Below are 23508 nucleotides of genomic sequence, written 5' to 3'. Positions count from 1 at the left end.
CCAGTACCAGCTCCCCTGCCCTGTATATATGGACACTGCCCAGTACCAGCTCTCCTGCCCTGTATATATGGACTGCCCAGTACCACCTCTCCTGCCCTGTATATATATATACACTGCCCAGTACCAGCTCTCCTGCCCTGTATATATGGACACTGCCCAGTACCAGCTCTCCTGCCCTGTATATATGGACTGCCCAGTACCACCTCTCCTGCCCTGTATATATGGACACTGCCCAGTACCAGCTCTCCTGCCCTGTATATATGGACACTGCCCAGTACCACCTCTCCTGCCCTGTATATATATATACACTGCCCAGTACCAGCTCTCCTGCCCTGTATATATGGACACTGCCCAGTACCAGCTCTCCTGCCCTGTATATATGGACTGCCCAGTACCACCTCTCCTGCCCTGTATATATGGACACTGCCCAGTACCACCTAACCTGCCCTGTATATATGGACACTGCCCAGTACCAGCTCCCCTGCCCTGTATATATGGACACTGCCCAGTACCGCCTCTCCTGCCCTGTATATATGGACACTGCCCAGTACCACCTCCCCTGCCCTGTATATATGGACACTGCCCAGTACCACCTCTCCGGTCCTGTATATATGGACACTGCCCAGTACCAGCTCTCCTGCCCTGTATATATGGACACTGCCCAGTACCAGCTCCCCTGCCCTGTATATATGGACACTGCCCAGTACCACCTCTCCGGTCCTGTATATATGGACACTGCCCAGTACCAGCTCTCCTGGTCCTGCCCTGTATATATGGACACTGCCCAGTACCAGCTCTCCTGCCCTGTATATATGGACACTGCCCAGGACCAGCTCTCCTGCCCTGTATATATGGACACTGCCCAGTACCACCTCTCCTGCCCTGTATATATGGACACTGCCCAGTACCAGCTCTCCTGCCCTGTATATATGGACACTGCCCAGTACCGCCTCTCCTGCCCTGTATATATGGACACTGCCCAGTACCACCTCTCCTGCCCTGTATATATGGACACTGCCCAGTACCAGCTCCCCTGCCCTGTATATATGGACACTGCCCAGTACCAGCTCTCCTGCCCTGTATATATATATACACTGCCCAGTACCAGCTCTCCTGCCCTGTATATATGGACACTGCCCAGTACCAGCTCTCCTGCCCTGTATATATGGACACTGCCCAGTACCAGCTCTCCTGCCCTGTATATATGGACACTGCCCAGTACCACCTCTCCTGCCCTGTATATATGGACTCTGCCCAGTACCAGCTCTCCTGCCCTGTATATATGGACACTGCCCAGTACCAGCTCTCCTGCCCTGTATATATGGACACTGCCCAGTACCAGCTCTCCAGCCCTGTATATATGGACACTGCCCAGTACCAGCTCTCCTGCCCTGTATATATGGACACTGCCCAGTACCACCTCTCCTGCCCTGTATATATATATACACTGCCCAGTACCAGCTCCCCTGCCCTGTATATATATACACTGCCCAGTACCAGCTCTTCTGCCCTGTATATATATGGACACTGCCCAGTACCAGCTCTCCCGCCCTGTATATATATACACTGCCCAGTACCAGCTCCCCTGCCCTGTATATATGGACACTGCCCAGTACCAGCTCTCCCGCCCTGTATATATATACACTGCCCAGTACCACCTCTCCTGCCCTGTATATATGGACACTGCCCAGTACCAGCTCTCCTGCCCTGTATATATGGACACTGCCCAGTACCACCTCTCCTGCCCTGTATATATGGACACTGCCCAGTACCACCTCTCCTGCCCTGTATATATGGACACTGCCCAGTACCACCTCTCCTGCCCTGTATATATGGACACTGCCCAGTACCACCTCTCCTGCCCTGTATATATATATATATACACTGCCCAGTACCAGCTCTCCTGCCCTGTATATATGGACACTGCCCAGTACCAGCTCTCCTGCCCTGTATATATGGACACTGCCCAGTACCAGCTCTCCTGCCCTGTATATATGGACACTGCCCAGTACCACCTCTCCTGCCCTGTATATATGGACACTGCCCAGTACCACCTCTCCTGCCCTGTATATATGGACACTGCCCAGTACCACCTCTCCTGCCCTGTATATATGGACACTGCCCAGTACCACCTCTCCTGCCCTGTATATATGGACACTGCCCAGTACCACCTCTCCTGCCCTGTATATATATATATACACTGCCCAGTACCAGCTCTCCTGCCCTGTATATATGGACACTGCCCAGTACCAGCTCTCCCGCCCTGTCTATTCGGCTGGTGACGGTAATGTCAGGACGTGATCCCTGCTGTTGGTGCTGGTGTTAGCTCAGTACAAGGCTTTATAACCCAGGATCCGCCGCCACCATCTGCCGCTCCCCGGATGGCCATATGGCCGCATAAAGCTTTCACTCATAGCTCGGCCATACAGAAACATGTCTTCATTCTGCAGATCCGTCTTCCTAAAAGCCAAGTACCCCTCCTCAAATAAATGTCATCATAGCCCCCAAGGCTAACACCCCACAGTGCATGGGCCCTACAAACATGGCGTGTATCCCATATACCACAGGGAGAGCACCTACACTGGAGACTGAATAGATGCCAAAAATTCGGGCTGACCCTCGGATATCTGGCAGGGATTTACAGTTTGCGCTGTCGTGGCTCTGCACATGGATTAACCCTTACAATGCGGCTGCTTCATATACAGCATTCAACTGTACAGTTGAATATGCAGAGATGAGCTCTTCCACAATGGAAGCGCTCATTGGCTTCCTGCCGTCCACACTTGACCCTACCAGGTGCCTCACTTGGCCTAGTGGTCGGTGCCCCCCTGGCCACAGCCTTCTCACAGCTCGCCAAGCACAGCGCCGTCCATTGGATAGTGGCTGTGCTTGGTATTGCAGCTCAGCTCCATTCACTAGGCCACCTGACCAAATGAATGTGACATCACTAGCCAAAGAAGAGGCCACTTCATGGAGCTGATTGGTCGGGAGTCGGACCCCCACCGATCTGCTATGGATTACTTTAATATCAAAGCCATCAGTATCAAAATCCCAGATACCCCTTTAATGCTATGGGAATAGGAATAAGCGGCGATGATACATGTGTGTTGCCGCTTATCTCCCAATGGAACAAAGAGTTGAGCTGCAGCCATACCCATTGCATTTTTGCCATATTACGTGGAAAACGGCAGAATCTGTCGAAGTCATTGGATGACCAGCTTTGTATGTAGCCAAGGAGGGACAATGAAAATTAAAGGGGGTCCTCCTAATAATGCTAGTTTATGCCGCCACATCCCAGAGTAACAGGGCTAGAGGGGGAGATCAGTGCAGGTTATGGTGGGTTTGTATGTGAGCTAGGCACCCCATAGGAGCCATGATAGGTTTTACTTGGGTGAATGCAGTAGCAAAATATAAAATAACAAGTACAATATACAAAATATAAAAAAAAAATAAAAAATTATATATATTATAATATAATGCATTAGCCCCTGTGGCTGACATTGACATTAGTACTGCCCGACCTCTAGTGGCAGAAGTATGTCACTTCACTGTAAGTTTCGCCCTTCCCCCAGTATCCTTGTTATTACCAGCGCACGCCATCTAGCGGCAGAAGACTGTCACATCAGTTTAAATCTCCCCCAGTATCTGCTCGAGCTGCCAATCCTCTTCATTGGCGGCGCACGCCCTCTAGTGGCCGAAGACGGTAACTTCAGTTTAAATCCCCCCAGGATCTGGCTTTGCTAGATGCGCCTGAGCTGGCAGTCTGGAGAAGAAGCTGAGGAGGAGAAGCAGGACCGTGTAGATCTGACGGGGTCCTGCACATTCCCCCCCCCCCCCTCTCTCCTCTCCTCTCCTCCCATAGTCGCAAGGGACAAGGTGTAAGAGGCTTGTAGAACGACGATCTTACACACAGACACAGCCAGGAAGCCTTTCAAGATGGGCAACCGAGGGATGGAAGAGCTGATCCCGCTGGTTAACAAGCTCCAAGATGCCTTTTCAGCTATCGGACAGAATGCCAACCTAGATCTGCCCCAGATCGCTGTGGTGGGGGGTCAGAGCGCTGGCAAGAGCTCGGTCCTGGAGAATTTTGTGGGCAGGTAATGTAAAATGCTGCAGCTGATTGTGCAGACAGCCATTCATTTGGCAGGTTTGGATTAGAGAAGCCACAAAAGCAGATTTTCCATGGCTGTGTCCATAGTGCTGCCATCATCACTGCAATGAATCAGATGCAGACTGGGGCACCCTTGGGTGCAATCGCCCCTATAGGACCCATATCTATCTATCTATCTATCTATCTAATGTGGATGGATTACCTCTGCATCCTGATCTGTTGTTTTTGTATCTTTATCTGTTTGTTTATTTTATTTTCTTACTGATTTGTATTTATTGTTAAACTGAATTGTTACATTGTATCAGATTTTAATTCTTGTATGAGGGGGGGTTATATTGCCCTATGGGTGTAAAGGGTTAAATTGCAGCAGGGGCTAGAGGGGGGGGGGGGGGATGGAGGAGGTGCTGAGGAATACAGTACAGTATGTCACCGCAATGGAGGAAAAAGGGAGGGGGTCTCGCCAAACCAATGTCATCTGTTTACAGTCCTGGTGTAGGTTTTGAGGATGATGGGTAAAGGATGTAACGTCCTCCATGGCCGGTGGAGGACATTGCCGTCAGTATGAATGGGGCGGTAGGACCATCTACATGACCGGCGTGTGAAATGTGTCAATCAAGACCAGTCCGATGCGTCCTCCTAAGGCTATGGTCACACGGTCAGGTTTTCTGATGCAGTTTTGGAAGCCCAAAAAAAAAAAGAAGAAAGAGACGTCATATGCGTCTTTTACGCTTTATCTCCTCTTATCATCCACTCCCGATCTTGGCTTCATCAGGAAACCTGAGCCGTACCCCTAGAAGTCACAGGATGCATGATGTCCAGCTCCTCATCACGAGGGCGGCTGCCTCCGCCGCTCTCAAGGTGACACACAAATGTGTACTAGGGACGGTGAGAGGCGACCATCTATTCGCCCCCCCCCCCCTATCCTCCGCACCATTTTGCCGCGGTGAAGCAGAATGCTGTGTAGGATTTGTAGACATGCAATAAACGCAGCATGCCGTATATACAGCGCTGTGCACACAGAGGCAGCGTACAGCTCCTGGGTGTACACCTGTGCGTGACACCAGCAAGGCCTTAACACAGCAATGATGGGTTGAGTGGGATTATACTGTACTGTGAAGGTGCGGTCCCCTGGGAGATGACAGCCCGGTGCTCATACCAGATGGTGCCTGCGACATATCCCTGTCACTAAGTGTGCTGGGGAATATGTGCAATGTGTGCGCACCGGTCACATGCATGTGCATTACACGGGATGGGTCTATCTATCTATCACAGGCATGCTCAACCTGCGGCCCTCCAGCTGTTGTAAAACTACAACTCCCATCATGCCCTTCTGCAGGCTGATAGCTGTTGGCTATCCAGGAATGATGGAAGTTGTAATTTTGCCTGATCTATCTATAATAATCAATATGTTGGTCAGTGCTTCAGACAAGGTGGAAAACGGAGTGCCAGCGGCTACGGAAGCGATCCAACATCCAGGTCAATAGAAAAATGAAAAATTCCACGGCACTTCCAAAAAATAAATAATGTGTTTATTACACCAGGTGCGACTTTTCGGTCCTCTCAATGGAACCTTTTTCAAGCAATGACAATGACAAACTACAACTCCCACCATGCCCTTCTGTAGGCTGATGGCTGTTGGCTGTCCAGGAATGATGGAAGTTGTAGTTTTGCAACAGCTGGAGGGCCGCAGGTTGAGCATGCCTGGTCTATCTATCTCATACCTCCCAACTATTTGGACGGTCAAAGAGGGAAACTTATGGTACATTTTGTAAAATATCAATTTTACCTGCATATTTATACACGTCAATATCGCAAAAATTGTCTGAATATAGAAATTTCTAAAATCCAAATGGCATAAAATAATAAATGAATATACAAGGCGATCTCTAACCTATAGATAGGAACCAAGCAAACACTTTCTGGATCCATATTGTAAATGTAACAAAGCAAATCTATACCTCAGATCAAAAAGAGGGACACCTGGGAGGACTTCTATCTATCTATCTATCGCATATCTATCTATCTCATATCTATCGCATATCTATCTCATATCTATCTATCTATCCATCTATCTATCGCATATCTATCGCATATCTATCGCATATCTATCTCATATCTATCTATCTATCCATCTATCTATCGCATATCTATCGCATATCTATCTCATATCTATCTATCTATCCATCTATCTATCGCATATCTATCGCATATCTATCTCATATCTATCTATCTATCCATCTATCTATCGCATATCTATCGCATATCTATCGCATATCTATCTCATATCTATCTATCTATCCATCTATCTATCGCATATCTATCGCATATCTATCTCATATCTATCTATCTATCCATCTATCTATCGCATATCTATCTCATATCTATCTATCTATCTATCTATCCATCTATCTATCGCATATCTATCGCATATCTATCTCATATCTATCTATCTATCTCTCTATCTATCCGACCAGACACATACAGGGATCCTTATGGATGTATTCCTCCCGACCAGTCCCTCCTGGGTGCACTTATCTCCCCTCACACAACAGCTTCCAAGATATAAAGGCGTCATCCCACAATGGCTGTTTATAGATAGGTGACAAAAGCCTGGAGGCCGGGGCCCCACGTGATCTCTAGAATGAAGGTTCCTCTTGACTGTCAGCTCCATAGACTTTGGATGGAGTGGCACTGCACATGCTCGACCACCGCTCCGTTCAGTCCCCTCCTCCCGCAGGACAATCCCTTTCATTAGGATCCACATTTTAACAGAACGCGGATCACACAAGGTGGATTGCCCTATTGTATTGCTTCGGATAAGCGGTGCTTTGGGTGTCCGTCAGTCACTTATCTCCCTCAGTAACCTGCCCATTTTGCTGTGTGTTTTATTGAGTGCATGGCAGCAGACTAATAGATGGCTGCCTGTGTGCAATCTGCTGTTTTTGTGGATGAGATGAGTGGCCGCCGGACACCTAGTGCACCGCTTATCTCCAGCTGAAACAATAGAATAGGGCAATAGGATGCAGCTATATAAAGCATGGCGCCAGCTACCTATTAGCATGATCTGTAGTAATCTATGGTATGTACACAGAGCGTTTCCGCCCCTTGGGTGTTCACACATGGCCATAATCAGGCATAAATACAGCAGCAGCGGTCATGGCCCCGTGTCGGTGCCTGCAGGGCGTAGGTACGCTGCCATATATGATGATGCCTTCCCCTGCTTTGCCCAAGGGTCAATGGGCGTCAAAGGCCTAGGGGCTCATATTGGAACTGCGGACCCTCATCCTGCTATGTCAATGCTGTGACCCCCATAGTAACCCAAATAATGAATGTGACTGACATGGAAATCGAGGATAAACCACTGACTAGACAGTGCCCTGTATGGTGAGCGGCGCAGGACAGGATTGGACTTGTAGTCCACATCGTTGCTGGTCTGTAGCAGTGGTGAAATGGCAATAGGAGTGATAGATACGTAACAGGACAATCTTGGTGGGAAATTGAGTAAATGCTCATGGCTTATGTAGTGTATGCTGGTTTTATCAGGGATCTACATGGCGGTATTATGTGGGCTTTTTTAGAGGAGCATTGTTTGGATACTTAATATTAGGTGGGCACTGTATGGTGGAATTGTGTGGGGGAGTATATGGCTTTAGTACCATATGGCGGTATTATGTTGTCTGAAATTAAAACTATCTGCAGGGTCTAGTAATGTATATATCCTATACAGCGGGGTCTAGTAATGTATATATCCTATACAGCAGGGTCTGGTAATGTATATATCCTATACAGCGGGGTCTAGTAATGTATATATCCTATACAGCGGGGTCTAGTAATGTATATATCCTATACAGCGGGTTCTGGTAATGTATATATCCTATACAGCGGGGTCTGGTAATGTATATATCCTATACAGCGGGGTCTAGTAATGTATATATCCTATACAGCGGGGTCTGGTAATGTATATATCCTATACAGCAGGGTCTGGTAATGTATATATCCTATACAGCAGGGTCTGGTAATGTATATATCCTATACAGCGGGGTCTAGTAATGTATATATCCTATACAGCGGGGTCTAGTAATGTATATATCCTATACAGCGGGGTCTGGTAATGTATATATCCTATACAGCGGGGTCTAGTAATGTATATATCCTATACAGCGGGGTCTAGTAATGTATATATCCTATACAGCGGGGTCTAGTAATGTATATATCCTATACAGCGGGGTCTGGTAATGTATATATCCTATACAGCGGGGTCTAGTAATGTATATATCCTATACAGCGGGGTCTGGTAATGTATATATCCTATACAGCGGGGTCTAGTAATGTATATAACCTACGTGCAGGGTCTGGTAATGTATATATCCTATACAGCAGGGTCTGGTAATGTATATATCCTATACAGCGGGGTCTGGTAATGTATATATCCTATACAGCGGGGTCTAGTAATGTATATAACCTACGTGCAGGGTCTGGTTATGTATATATCCTATGCAGTGGAATATAGTAATGTGTATAACCCAAACAGCAGACTCTATCAATGTACAATGTACAAGGTCTAGTAATGTATATCTCAAATCCATCAGGGTGCAGTAATGTATATAACCTATACAGCAGGGTCTAGTAATGTACAATGTACAAGGTCTAGCAATGTATAAAACCCAAACAGCAGGGTCTAGTAATGTATATAACCTACGTGCAGGGTCTAGAAATGTATATATCCTATACAGCGGGGTCTAGTAATGTATATATCCTATACAGCGGGGTCTAGTAATGTATATATCCTATACAGCGGGGTCTGGTAATGTATATATCCTATACAGCGGGGTCTGGTAATGTATATATCCTATACAGCGGGGTCTAGTAATGTATATATCCTATACAGCGGGATCTAGTAATGTATATATCCTATACAGCAGGGTCTAGTAATGTATATATCCTATACAGCAGGGTCTAGTAATGTATATATCCTATACAGCGGGGTCTAGTAATGTATATATCCTATACAGCAGGGTCTGGTAATGTATATATCCTATACAGCGGGGTCTGGTAATGTATATATCCTATACAGCGGGGTCTAGTAATGTATATATCCTATACAGCGGGATCTGGTAATGTATATATCCTATCCTATACAGCGGGGTCTGGTAATGTATATATCCTATACAGTGGGGTCTAGTAATGTATATATCCTATACAGCGGGGTGTAGTAATGTATATATCCTATACAGCGGGGTCTAGTAATGTATATATCCTATACAGCGGGGTCTAGTAATGTATATATCCTATACAGCGGGGTGTAGTAATGTATATATCCTATACAGCGGGGTCTAGTAATGTATATATCCTATACAGCGGGGTCTGGTAATGTATATATCCTATACAGCGGGGTCTAGTAATGTATATATCCTATACAGCGGGGTCTGGTAATGTATATATCCTATACAGCGGGGTCTGGTAATGTATATATCCTATACAGCGGGGTCTAGTAATGTATATATCCTATACAGCAGGGTCTGGTAATGTATATATCCTATACAGCGGGGTCTGGTAATGTATATATCCTATACAGCGGGGTCTAGTAATGTATATATCCTATACAGCGGGGTCTAGTAATGTATATATCCTATACAGCGGGGTCTAGTAATGTATATATCCTATACAGCGGGGTCTGGTAATGTATATATCCTATACAGCGGGGTCTAGTAATGTATATAACCTACGTGCAGGGTCTGGTAATGTATATATCCTATACAGCAGGGTCTGGTAATGTATATATCCTATACAGCGGGGTGTAGTAATGTATATATCCTATACAGCGGGGTGTAGTAATGTATATATCCTATACAGCGGGGTCTGGTAATGTATATATCCTATACAGCGGGGTCTAGTAATGTATATATCCTATACAGCAGGGTCTGGTAATGTATATATCCTATACAGCGGGGTCTGGTAATGTATATATCCTATACAGCGGGGTCTAGTAATGTATATATCCTATACAGCGGGGTCTAGTAATGTATATATCCTATACAGCGGGGTCTAGTAATGTATATATCCTATACAGCGGGGTCTGGTAATGTATATATCCTATACAGCGGGGTCTAGTAATGTATATATCCTATACAGCGGGGTCTGGTAATGTATATATCCTATACAGCGGGGTCTAGTAATGTATATAACCTACGTGCAGGGTCTGGTAATGTATATATCCTATACAGCAGGGTCTGGTAATGTATATATCCTATACAGCGGGGTCTGGTAATGTATATATCCTATACAGCGGGGTGTAGTAATGTATATATCCTATACAGCGGGGTGTAGTAATGTATATATCCTATACAGCGGGGTCTAGTAATGTATATATCCTATACAGCGGGGTCTGGTAATGTATATATCCTATACAGCGGGGTCTAGTAATGTATATATCCTATACAGCGGGGTCTGGTAATGTATATATCCTATACAGCGGGGTCTAGTAATGTATATATCCTATACAGCGGGGTCTAGTAATGTATATATCCTATACAGCGGGGTCTAGTAATGTATATATCCTATACAGCAGGGTCTGGTAATGTATATATCCTATGCAAGAGGTTTAGCAGTGCCTCCATCTGCTTTTCATTGAGGCCTATGAATGCCCACCTATACTGTGTCTCGGGGTGGGTCACCAGATGTGGACGTCCTCTAACAGATGTTGTTCCGGCAGAAAGATGATGTCATAAAGGCAATGAAGAAAACATTTGCGTAATTCTAGGTCTCTCTGAGGCCAATTTCATTAAAACCCAAAGGCCTCGGTACAGATTAGTCCTGATTCTCAGCCTTTGTTCACACCGTGCAGTTTCTGTTTGCATTGTTCTTTGTTTTACTCAAACCCAGGAGTGTAAGCTAAGCGGAGGAAAAGCGCGTGCGCTGGTATGTCCGAGGCTGCAGCATAGGATCAGGCTCTCCATTCATTTCTGTGCGAATTCTGAAAATAGCCGAGGGTGCGCTAGGCAATTTTCGGCACTCCCACAGAACAGAATGGGGGGGTAGCCGCGCACTTCAGGGGGCTCGTTCTGGAGATAGGTGCCTGTCCCAGAGGTGGGGGCCCCCATTTATCTGACATTGATGGCATATCCTAGCGATATGCCACCAATGTCTCAGATGAGACAACCCCTTTAAGTAAAGATTTAAGGGATATCAAAGCTGATGTGCGCCATATTGGGAGCAGAGTCGGGAGCCTTGAAACTGCACATGCAACCTGACCACTTGAACAAAACCTTACTCCAGTCCTGATGGAGGGCCACAAGCTGGAGATAAAATATACTGTACGCTTCGAAGGCATCCCAGAATCGGTGACCGCTGAAACTCTTCCTACAGTGGTACGACAGATCTCCTCTACACTATTGGGGGAGGACAAAGCACCAGCAATAGTCATCGAGAGAATACATCCGATGTTGTGTCCTAAAGCAGCGGTCTCTGACCCACCCAGAGGTGTCATTTGTGGTCTCCTTATGTTGACACAGTGGAAATTATGCAGAGAGCTGGAGGCTTTAAGGATCTGCGGTGTGAGAGCTCCAACAAACAGATCTTCCAGGAGCTGGTAGCCTCCATTTTGACAAAACGAAGGCTGCAGTGCTGAGGCTCGTGCTTGATGAACTATGTAATTGTAAATTGTAGTATTGATGGCTCTTCACCTTTTGGAGTTAGCATCTCCAAAAGGGGAAACACATTGTCATTCACTCCCCGGGGGACCTGGCTGGTGCCTGGGATCTGTGGGGCATCTTTCCCATTGATGTCCCTTCATGGCTACTGGCGAGCGATCTGTTACAGCTACCAGACCCACCGAAACCTCAACCATTTGGCCGACAGCTATCTCTCCCATCTCCGTCCCAGCTTCCCCATATGCATACATGTTCAGTTCGGCCAAACAGATATATGTATGTTATGGGGAGTGCGGAGAAAGCTATTGCCAGACACTACTGGTGGCAGCTTATCTCCTCGGAGAACAAAAGGATTGGGCAAAAATAATCATTTCACCCCATTCTTGTCTTTCCTAACATCATTTTTTCGAGGGATCTCACCACACACATTGTGTCGGCTGAACCGGCCATTCTCGGTGGGTTTGGCCGACAAAACTATAATGTGTATGGCCAGCTCCAGGGCAAAGAAGCAAACGCCTAGAGAGGTTTCCTCCTAAAATTGCATTATGATCTTTATCGAGCACTCATTTTCCGTAATGTTTGGAAGGACTCTTTGCTGATTGTTCAGTATTTAGACTTTTTTTTTTCTAGTCCTGGGGCTGGGTATCCCCTTGGGAGGTGGACATAAGTTACCCCTACAGCTCTACCCCCATGTTTTGCTTCACATGGATGGTGGATTACTGAGCTGGTCCTATCTTGTGACCTTTATAGATTTTAGGTTCCTGACTCCATTCCCCTGGCGCTTTGTCTGTTAAGTTTATGCGTTACGGTATCTGGAAGGCTGTTCCTCTGGTCTTGGCGTTTGAACGGAACACTCTTAGACAGACCGCAACATCGTGAAGCCCTAGAGAAAAAGCTCCAATTTGTTTTCTTTGACATTAATACCACACCAGACAGCGTCAGCTTTCCTACAATATGGGAGGCCCATAAAGTCGTTATCAGGGGCTACTTCATGGCTTGAGGATCCAAATTAAAGACCGACACATTAATTGGTTGATTTAGCAAATTACCACTGTAGAAGGACATTGTAAGCAGGGAACCGCCCCCGAGGAGTTGATTATGCACCATAATATATTAAAGGGCTTCATCAGAAACCTAAGACTGTCTTGCCTGAGACATGAGCCCTTGACAGCGTAAGATCATGGTCCTGGGCCCATCAGCTTCTAGTCTCGCATTCCAGAGAAAAATGCTAATAAGCCTCTAGGAGCAACGAGGACAGTAGCATTGTGCCTCACTGCTCCCAGAGGTTCCTCTCATTCCTCCTCATGGTCTGCCCCTACGGCTAAGACTGACAGGCCAGACAGTAAAAACATATCCATGCCTGGCCCTGAAGTCTTGCAATAAAGGGATAGACACTGCCGAGCAGATGGGTGATCTCCATCCCTTTCTATCTCTCTCAAGTCTCTCCCTGAAGAATAATATATAGTGGATGGCACTCCTGGTTCCGTATAGGTTCCGGTGCTCAGTGGTAATAATCAATATAGATATAGGTGAAGACCACGGCACTCGTATTGAAATGATTAGGAAAGATTCATTTTATTGTCCATCCCCAAATTAAATTGATTACAGTGACCAACGTTTCGGTCCACCAGGACCTTGTTCACGGCCTTAGTGGTCTTGAGTTAGAGGTATCGGGTGGATCACCCGATACATTTAACTCAAGACCACTAAGGCCGTAAACAAGGTCCTGGTGGACCGAAACGTTGGCCAGTGTAATCAATTTAATTTTGGGATGGACAATAAAATGAACCTCTCCCTGAAGAATGGCGGGGAAGTCCTACTCTTTCTATGGAGGCTGTGATGTCCGCTGAGGGATACAGAGTTTTAGAAATATGAATGGCCAGGTCATGTTCAGGTGTGAAGGGTGTCTTAACATTACACGTCACTGCAGTAAAGTCTTGGCAGCTTTTGGTAGAAGGTTACCTTACTAACTCCCATGTTTAACCATCCAGAGTCTAAGTGCTCTAAGTTCTCTCCTTCTTTCTCCTTCTGTAGATCATGCAGAGATCGGCCAGTCGCTGTAGCTTTTTTGGGGCCTAACAAGAGGGAGCACAGGATTGTTAACTCTGTATGTTCCATCTATACATGCGTAGTCATGCTGGATACAATACATAACAGTATATTACATAACAGTAATTTGCAGATACGGGGCACTGCAGGTGTATAATAAATTGTTGACCCGGACATCCTCCTTCCATCAGGAACTCTCAGACACAAAATGTAAACAAATCAATTTTCTCCCATAGGTTTTCTAGATGTGCCAAACGTCAGGAAAATCATTATAAGACACTGGAATTTCTCCACACCCATAGGCTATCTACTAGCAAATCCTGCTGTCAACGGCCTCCAGCCTCCTTAATCAAGCCATTGTGGTCAGCGATTAGTGATATTTGTAATATTCCACAGATACTTACATTAAGACATTATTGTCCTTGTGTGGAGCTCCCCAAATGATGTCCCTTCCAAACATGCTCCTGATTTCAGCATCCAAAGCACTGGCTGCGAACAGATCCTCCTACTCTCGCAAAATGGAAAGATAAAGTATTAAGCCAAAGTTTACGGAATGGAGAAGGTTATCCAGCTTGGAAACAGGGAATCACAATAAAGTCATGAAAATATGGCAACCATGGACCCATCATATGGGACATGACTATGCTGGGGCTGGTCTTTATTTGCTATCGTTGGGTATTGATACCAGGCCATACACCCCGCTCCCATGTCTGTTCTTTTTCTCCCTCTTCGTCCCTTTTCTCTCCTTCCCCCTAGGCTTTGGCACTTCCTTAGTGCCTAAGTATTTTCCTACTAATAGCCAGAATTTGTCTTCAATTGTTCTGTTTCTATTGTTTATTATATAAAGTGCTTTTGCATTGTTTTTGCACAACTTTAATAAAAAAAAGACTTATAAAAAAAAAAAAGACTAAACTGACCTGTGTGAACAAAGCCCCCCCCCCCCCCCCCCCCCCCCCCATCCATAGGCTCGGTGGAGTCCCTATGTAAGGCTACTTTCACACTTGCGGCAGTGTGATCCGGCAGGCAGTTCCGTCGTCGGAACTGCCCGCCAGATCCGCCGAATTGGATGTGACTGAAAGCATTTGTGAGACAGATCCAGATGCGGATCCGTCTCACAAATGCATTGCAAGGACGGACCCGTCTCTCCGCTTGTCATGCGGACAGACGGATCCGTCTTGTACATCTTTTCACATTTTTACCGGTCTGCGCATGCGCAGGCCAGAAGGACGGATCCGGCATTCCGTTATTCTGAATGCCGGATCCGGCGCTAATACATTCCTATGGGAAAAAAATGCCGGATCCGGCGTTCAGGCAAGTCTTCAGTTTTTTTCGCCGGAGATAAAACCGTAGCACGCTGCGGTTTTATCTTTTGCCTTATCAGTCAAAACGACTGAATTAAAGACATCCTGATGCATCCTGAACGGATTACTCTCCATTCAGAATGCATTAGGATAAAACTGATCAGTTCTTTTCCGGTATAGAGCCCCTGTGACGGAACTCAGTGCTGGAAAAGAAAAACGCAAGTGTGAAAGTACCCTAACGCTGGGTTCACACCTGAGCGTTTTACAGCGCGTTCCTACGCGCTGTAAAACGCGCAACAGGCAAGAACCAATGATTCCCTATGGGAATGGTTCACACCTGGGCGTTTTACAGCGCGTACGATCGCGCTGTAAAACGCCCGACGCTCAAACAAGTACAGGAGCTTTTTTTGGCGCATTTGACGCGCGTTTGGGCCATAGACTCTTTGGACAACACTGCTGTCAATCACCCAAACGCGCGTCAAACGCGCGTTTACTATTACAAAAAACGCGCATAAAAACGCGCGACTGCGAAACGCTCATGTGTGAAACCAGGGTAAGAGCAGCTCATGCTGCGGTGTACCTAGCCCCTCCATGCGACTATTCATACATGCACACTGCTGGCTGACTCCGCAGATGATGAAATCTGACATCACGGGGGCCACTGGGCATGTTGTGTGAACTGGTGTCGCAATGTCATCTCCTATAATACATTTCCAGGCATTTCCCCGGTGGTGACAGTGACCGAAACTGGTCAAGATGCGGCCTGACAGTCAGGAGGGGGTGGGGGAGTATGCAACCCATATATTGTGAAGGACCATATAGATTGTAAGCCCCAATAATGATAAATGTTGCATCTTTGGGAAAAAAATTTCCCCACTGGTGGTTGTAGTTTATAGCCTTTCTATTCTTACTGTAAAAGAAACCAGTCCTCCATGCAATGTCCATTATAGGGTGTGGGGGGGGGGGGGTGCATACATGCATTCTCTGCTCAGTTGTGCATGCCTAGAATAAGTTCCTGCCAGTTCTCCCATGGGAACAAAGCATCAGACATGTTGAAGTCCAGTATGCTTGATCCTTGTTTCCTTCCGACATCTTCCGTCATGTCATAAGGTGAATCGCGGCCATGTATGCACGTGTCTGTGTGTCCGAACTGGGGCAAGGAACAGGCCGTTGGACTTCAACATGTTTGATCCCTTTATTTTTATAGGATTTAAAGGGAACCTGTCATGTGGATATTTCATTATAATCTAACTAATTATATACAATCATTAACTACTAAAAAGTGCCTTAGATGTATTCACTTACTGGTGTGACAGATGGTTACCCCATAATATACACGCAAAGATGCCGCATGCTAATGAGCTGATTTGAGTCCAGCGTGATATCAGCGAGTCCAGCGTTTTTTTAATTCAGAGCTATAGCCACTCCCCTGCCCACCTGCTGCTGATTCATATGGAAAATAACTGTCAATCAGCAGCAGGTGGGCGGGGAGAGTCAGGAGCTCATGAATATTCATGACTCATCATTATCAGCTGGAGCTTTTCAATGCAAGATGTTGGCAGATTGACTGGGTCAATTAAAGAAAGTGACCCAGCATTTTGCTAAGAGAGTCAGTCACTTATTTATGTTGCCCTTAGTTAGGACACCATAAAACTGGTGACAGGTTCCCTTTAAGTCGCCACCAGAAGGTCTGGAGGGGACAGAGGCGTCTGACAGCAGCTTTCTCCCCTCTCCACACTGAGAGCACATTCGCCGAGCCAAGTGTGCATGGGTAGGATAGGAGGCATAACTGTGGGCCAGCCTCAGCCCAGGCCATACACGAGGTAGCTGTCAGCCTCACACACATGCCTGCTCAGCTCGGCCTAGCATGCATGTCCTCCGACTGGGAGTGCATTGGCAGAAAAAAACATCAGTAAGCGCTCAGAGGGTAAGTGTGAAGGGGAAGAGACACCTCACCTCTGGCAGTGGCGTATCTTCCCCTAAGAACAAAAGTATTAGGCCTCATGCACACGACCGTTGTTTCATTCCGTGTCCGTTCCGTTTTTCGTGATTTTCTGCGGACCCATTGACTTTCAATGGGTCCGTTGAAAACTCGGCTAATGCACCGTTTGTCATCCGTGATCCGTGGTTTGAGTCCGTAAAAAAAATATAACCTGTCCTATTTTTTTCACGGAAAACGGTTTGCGGACCCATTCAAGTCAATGGGTCCGTTTAAAAACACGGAGGCACACAAGATTGTCATCCGCGTCCGTTTTTTTTCAATCATTTGCATGGCAAACTTGACTTACATTTTTTTTTTACTTTCCTTCATGTCTGGAGATCCTCCAAAAATAAAGGAAGACACACGGAAACAAAAACGGATCACGGAACAACGGAACCCCATTTTGCGGAACGGAACACAACAACGGTCGTGTGCATGAGGCCTTAGGCTGTTGAATCCAACATGCCCGATCCTTATCTCCACCAACATCTGCCGTCCTCAGAGAGTCGCGTCCCCCCCATACACATGAGATGGCCAGCCGATCCTGCCAAAAACTGCGAGTTTGCGCAACATAGATCTAAGGGCTCATTCAGACGCAATATTACGTAATATTCGTATTGTTCCGCCATGATCGCACAGCCCTATAAGGGTCTCGACAAAACCCTTCAAACTATGACCGTAGTATTCTCCCTGGCGGCCGGTCAGATACAACCGGTGATTGTTGTCCTCCGTAAGACGTGTCGGTTTTTTTTGCGCTGTTTTTGCACGCGTCCGTAGAAGAAAATGGAAGCTTTGTGCTCCTCTTGCACTCATCGGTGCTGCTCGCACTTTTACATTCGGCACCCTGGCTGTGACAGTTATCTGTAATGACAGTATCACAGCCCTCTTTCTACTTTGCTGACTTGTTTCTATGGAAACTGAGGATTTTTTTTACTCCCCCATCCTTCTGGGAAGGAAGCGAGCGTCTTACAGCCCCGTCCGGCTCGGTTATTTGCTGGGAGGCACTCACGCCTGATTCATGGGATTTTTGGGGGGTTGGGTGGAGGGGGGGTGGATCGCTGCTCATCCTCCGGCTGCTCATATTTCCGTGACGATTGCTTGGCAAAAAAAAAAATCTTGGTAAAATGGTATTGTTTAAACTTTATTGATAAACAGGGTATGAACAATTTGGCATAGGGTTCGCCAGAAGTGTGTGGGCCCTGTAGATATATCTGCAGCCAGAATAGCCATTAAAGGGGTATGTAAAAAATGTCTAATATTGCCAGTAAAAGGGGTTGTGCCACCGCTAAATGTGATATTACTATAATTCAGCATGAAAAACTAGTTGTATGATATTCTCTTCGCTTCATTAGAATGGCTCCCTGGTGTTTATCCTGTATAGTAATGTGCACGTTCACCTACTAAGGTGGTCGCACATGCTCAGTTCTATCCTTCAACTGCCACCAGCCGGATCTACTGTGACAATTACAGGGAGAAAGCTGCTGCAGAAAGGACACCCTTCCCCCTGAGCTGTGGTAGGGAGAGAGCTGCAGCAGAAAGAGCTTGCCCCCAGAGCTGTGATAGGGAGAGAGCTGCAGCAGAAAGGACACACCCTCCTGAGCTGTGATAGGGCGAGAGCTGCAGCAGGAAGGACACACCCTCCTGAGCTGTGATAGGGAGAGAGCTGCAGGAGAAAGGACACACCCTCCTGAGCTGTGATAGGGAGAGAGCTACAGCAGAAAGTACACACCTTCCTGAGCTGTGATAGGGAGAGAGCTGCAGCAGAAAGGACACCCTTCCCCCTGAGCTGTGGTAGGGAGAGAGCCGCAGCAGAAAGAGCTTGCCCCCAGAGCTGTGATAGGGAGAGAGCTGCAGCAGAAAGGACACAACCTTCTGAGCTGTGATAGGGAGAGAGCTGCAGCAGGAAGGACACACCCTCCTGAGCTGTGATAGGGAGAGAGCTGCAGCAGGAAGGACACACCCTCCTGAGCTGTGATAGGGCGAGAGCTGCAGCAGGAAGGACACACCCTCCTGAGCTGTGATAGGGCGAGAGCTGCAGCAGAAAGTACACACCTTCCTGAGCTGTGATAGGGCGAGAGCTGCAGCAGGAAGGACACACCCTCATGAGCCGTGATAGGGCGAGAGCTGCAGCAGGAAGGACACACCCTCCTGAGCTGTGATAGGACGAGAGCTGCAGCAGGAAGGACACACCCTCCTGAGCTGTGATAGGGCGAGAGCTGCAGCAGGAAGGACACACATCCTGAGAAAGGACACGCTCCTGAGTTGCCAGCCTGAAATAAATCTAGCAAAGCTATAGGAGCAATGACTGGGGAGATCTGTGGATCCTTGTGAGGTACGGGGCTGGTTATAGGTTTCTTAGAAAGAGATTGAATCTGAATTTCATTTTTTACATTAATCATAGGATTACCCCTTTAATATAATAATAATTCCTGGAGTAATCCTACGTGGCCACATTTACCGGTGACATCATCAAATCTGCCTTTGCACCTGCAGTTGGGGTATTTAACCACCTTTCAAGACCCCTGAATGGCAAACCTTCCTAATTACGTAGTTGTGCATAATTTGGTGAAACCTTTTTTTTAAAGGGGTCATCTGGTATATAAAACTAAGTGTCAGTAATAACCGTTATCCGCTATCCACTGGATAGCTGTGGTCGGGGGCTGTACTCGGCTGTCTCTGGAAGTCCCATAGAGAATGAATGGCGGCTCCATCAGGACAGGATTGGTGGAGATCCCAACAACCAGATAACTTTTAGTAACCGGAATACCCCTTTAATAGTGGGTGATCTCTCCTTTTAGGATTCTCATGTATTGGCTAGAGCTGCTACATAAAACGTCTTGCGTTGGAGGACCCATCATATCCATACATTAAATGGAGAGACCATTGATTTAGCTAGGAACTGCACAATGCTTAAAGGGGTTGTCTCACCCCAGACATTGGGGGCATAGCGCTAGGATATGCCCCCACACCTATACTTAGAAAACAGGACACAAAGTGAAGGAAGGCGCACAACACATGCACGGCCGCCCTCCATTCATTCCTATGGTAGTGCGGGAAATAACCGAGTGCTGACTCGGCTCTTTCTGTCAGCCCCATAGAAGTGAATGGAGCGTTGAAGACAAAGCTTGAAGACTGTTTCTGATGAACGTTTATTCAAGTAAAGCTGCTGTTCAACTACATACAAGGTCTGGACTCAATCTTTCTTTCAAGTCCTTCAATTATTCCCCCTATTTATTGCTTCGGAGCCAAAGTCTGGGATCCAGCCGTATCCAGGTAGGAGCACCGTGACACATATAAAGGGACATTTTAGTCCGCACCACACCACTTGGCATTCCTACACATTATAGAGGGCCCTAGGGGGAGACCCCGTTGCACAGTCAGATAAGGCCTACATATGTAACATTGCATACAATTTATTTAAAGCTGGGTGACAACCCCCTATGCCACCTGTCATGGCTACCATTAGAGGTTGTCACCTAACATCTTCTGCTCATGTGTCTAGGTGGCTTTGTTTCTACATTTCTGGGGGGAAACTTTGAATTGTTGGCTCAGCCGTGTTGTTCTTTACAGATATTAATGGCATTGACAGATAGGGGCCCAGAAATGTCATCACAGGATGTATACGCCTCACACGCAATGTTTGTGGACCTGAGAGGGCGTTTTCATCCAGGTCCTTCTGCTCTTCAAACAATGATTTGCACTTTCCATGAATGTTCTGGTCACGCCGGCTAGAAATATTGTCTTCTTGTTGACAGAAGAATAAAGCGAAGTTCAGATGGGTTGAGTGATAGAAAGGTGGGCAAACACGCCATGGGGCTACAAGAAGGATAATGTGATTTGTTCACATGTGTGACCAAGGAAGGACAGTCAGTGAATGGTCCAGACCACAGTCATGGGCTCCTAAGACTCGATGATGCGTGTGAGGATTGAAGGCAGGCCCGTCTGGTCCGATCCTACAGAAGTGCTACTGGAAGGCAAATTGCAACGGTACTGCCTAATGGCACTGGCCTCTTCCAGCAGATTAATGCCCAGGGCATACTTGTCCAGGAATGGTTGGAGGAACATGACAAAGAGATGAAGTTGAAGACTCGTCTCATTATCTTCCAGATCTCAGTTGTCATCTGGATGATGTTCTGGAAAAAACCTCCATCCATGGAGGCCGCACCTCGCAACTTACAGGACCTGTAGTTAATAACTTGCTACAGAAACCACAGGCCTGAGAGGTCTTGTGGAGTCCATGCCTTGATGGGTCACAGTTGTTTTCATAGCATCAGGGAGGGGACCTAAATATTATTAGACAGATGTTTTTAATCTTATGGATGTTTGGTGTATAGACCACAAATGCTAGATGTGGCTATGCCCCCTCCTCCTCCTCAGTTCAACGTGGGTAAATATAGTCAAAACTCACTTCTGGAACCAATTTAGGTTGGATTAAAACAGTGGCTCAAACCCTTTTGAATATCAACATCACCCTAGAAGTCCAATGTGCTATCCATTGTGCCACACAGCCACCTCATATGCCACAGACATCAGTGTTCTGAAACCAGATACCATTCTGACCCACAAAAAGATATTGGGGAATATTTACTAATGACGTAGGGGCATAAACGTAGACCATCTGTCTAGACTTGTCTACTACCCAAGACCTTTGGGTACTACAGTTTGTGTATACTTTATATTGTTATGTGTTATGTATTCTACAGTTTACTTCTGGACATAGTTTCCAGCGAGGAATGGTTGGCAAAGTTTGGCAAGGGACAAGGACTCTTGGTAGGATTGGGCTGGACCTTCTCCCTACCAAGAAGGGAGCTTACCATCCATTGTATAGTGGCTGTGCTTGGTATTGCAGCTCGTCCCCATTCACTTGAATGGCTCGGAGCTGCCCCTGGGTCATGTGATCGATGAGTGTTGCGTCACAGGCCTAGGAAGAGGCCGTGGCACTCACCAAGTGCCGTGGCATCTTCAAACAGCTGATCGATGGGGGTTCTGAGAGTTAAACTCCTGCAGGTCTGATATTGATGACTGTAGGTCATCAATGTCAAAATCTCGTACACCCGCGTATGCCAAAATACCACTTTGTGCCACAGTACAACATTTTCAAACAAATTGGATTTCTGAGACACAAAATTGTGTCAAATAATGTGACTCAAACCCACAACCTTTGAATGTCTATACCAACTTTTAATAAAGACCAATGTAAAAACATTTTTAGCCCATGCAATTATAAGAAAATAATTGCCCTTAAAAGCGTTCAAAGCCTTTAAAGATCATCAGCATCTGATCGGCGGGGTTCCGACACCCGAGACCCCCGCCGATCAGCTGTTTGAGAAGGCAGCGGCGCTCCAGCAGCGCCGCGGCCTTCTCGCAGTTTACCGCAGGCCCAGTGACGTCACAACTAGTATCACTGGCCTGGGCGCGGCTAAGCTCTGTTCCCTTGAAGCCTCGCCCAGGCCAGTTGATACAAGTCGTGAAGTCACTGGGCCAGCGGTAAACAGTGAGAAGCCGCGGCACTGCTGGAGCGCCGCTGCCTTCTCAAACAGCTGATTGGCGGGGGTCCCGGATGTCGGACCCACGCCGATCAGAAGCTGATGATCTATCCAGAGGATAGATCATCAGTTTAGACAAACTGCAGAACCCCTTTAAGCATAGTGTTGTTTTTCTCCAGGATCTCTTTTTTCAGATTGTAAAAATGTACTGGTCACCATACGATCAGATTTAACATAACTAGAATAAAACTTGTGGGTCATAAGCTTGACTTGGCGTTCGTTCCTGAACAAAAGCTCTTTATTAGGTAATTGTCCCATTCATTGGAGAACTTGTTGTCTTCTTCATAAGAGCATTCAAATTGTAGCCACTAAAGACCAAGTTCTCATTCAAATATAATCTTAAAAAGAGGAAGTCCGTACGATGATGGACTTCTTCTTTCACTAACTTTTCAAGTTCATTGAATAGTTCCAAAAACAATTTGCTGTCACTACCTTGGTCGCTTTGTAAATTTCTTTGGGTGATTGATATTTCAAGGCGTTCCGCTTTTGAAGCTTTCCATTCTAGGATGAGCTTCCCCTTTTGGTGTAAGCAGGACCGGTGCTACCATAAGGCAGACCAAGCGGCCGCCTTAGGGCGCACCCTGGGGGAGGGCGGAAAAATGAGACATGGAGGGGGAGAAATGTGACATGGGGGTCTGATGGCTGACATTGGGGGCTGATGGCTGGGGGATGATGTCTGACATGGGGTTCTGATCTGAGGTCTGATTAGCATTGGGGGTCTGATTGGGGCTGTGAGCTGAGGTCTGATTAACATTGGGGGTCTGATTGCTGGTCTGACCTGAGGTGTAATGGAAAATATTTTTTTCTTATTATCCTCCTCTAAAACCTAGGTGTGTCTTAGAGGGTGAAAAATATGGTCCTTAAACCAGCC

The 23508-nt window shown here is 46.6% G+C and overlaps 1 protein-coding gene across 6 annotated transcripts in view; it reads left to right on the top strand.

The window, feature by feature from the left end:
- The first annotated feature begins 3781 nt into the window (after window positions 1–3781).
- The window catches only part of DNM1 (dynamin 1), an 88519-nt gene continuing 68792 nt past the window's right edge, over window positions 3782–23508 (top strand). For all 6 annotated transcript variants that reach the window (XM_044305704.1, XM_044305706.1, XM_044305705.1 and 3 more), the window contains exon 1: window positions 3782–4097. In XM_044305704.1, the coding sequence (XP_044161639.1) occupies window positions 3937–4097 (161 nt within the window). In that variant the 5' untranslated portion in view covers window positions 3782–3936. The remainder of the gene's footprint in view (window positions 4098–23508) is intronic.

This window comes from Bufo gargarizans, chromosome 9, assembly GCF_014858855.1.
Source record: "Bufo gargarizans isolate SCDJY-AF-19 chromosome 9, ASM1485885v1, whole genome shotgun sequence".
Classification (NCBI taxonomy): Eukaryota; Metazoa; Chordata; class Amphibia; order Anura; family Bufonidae; genus Bufo; species Bufo gargarizans.
Note: the sequence above shows the minus strand (reverse complement) of the source record. Positions and strands in the feature narration are given on the sequence as shown.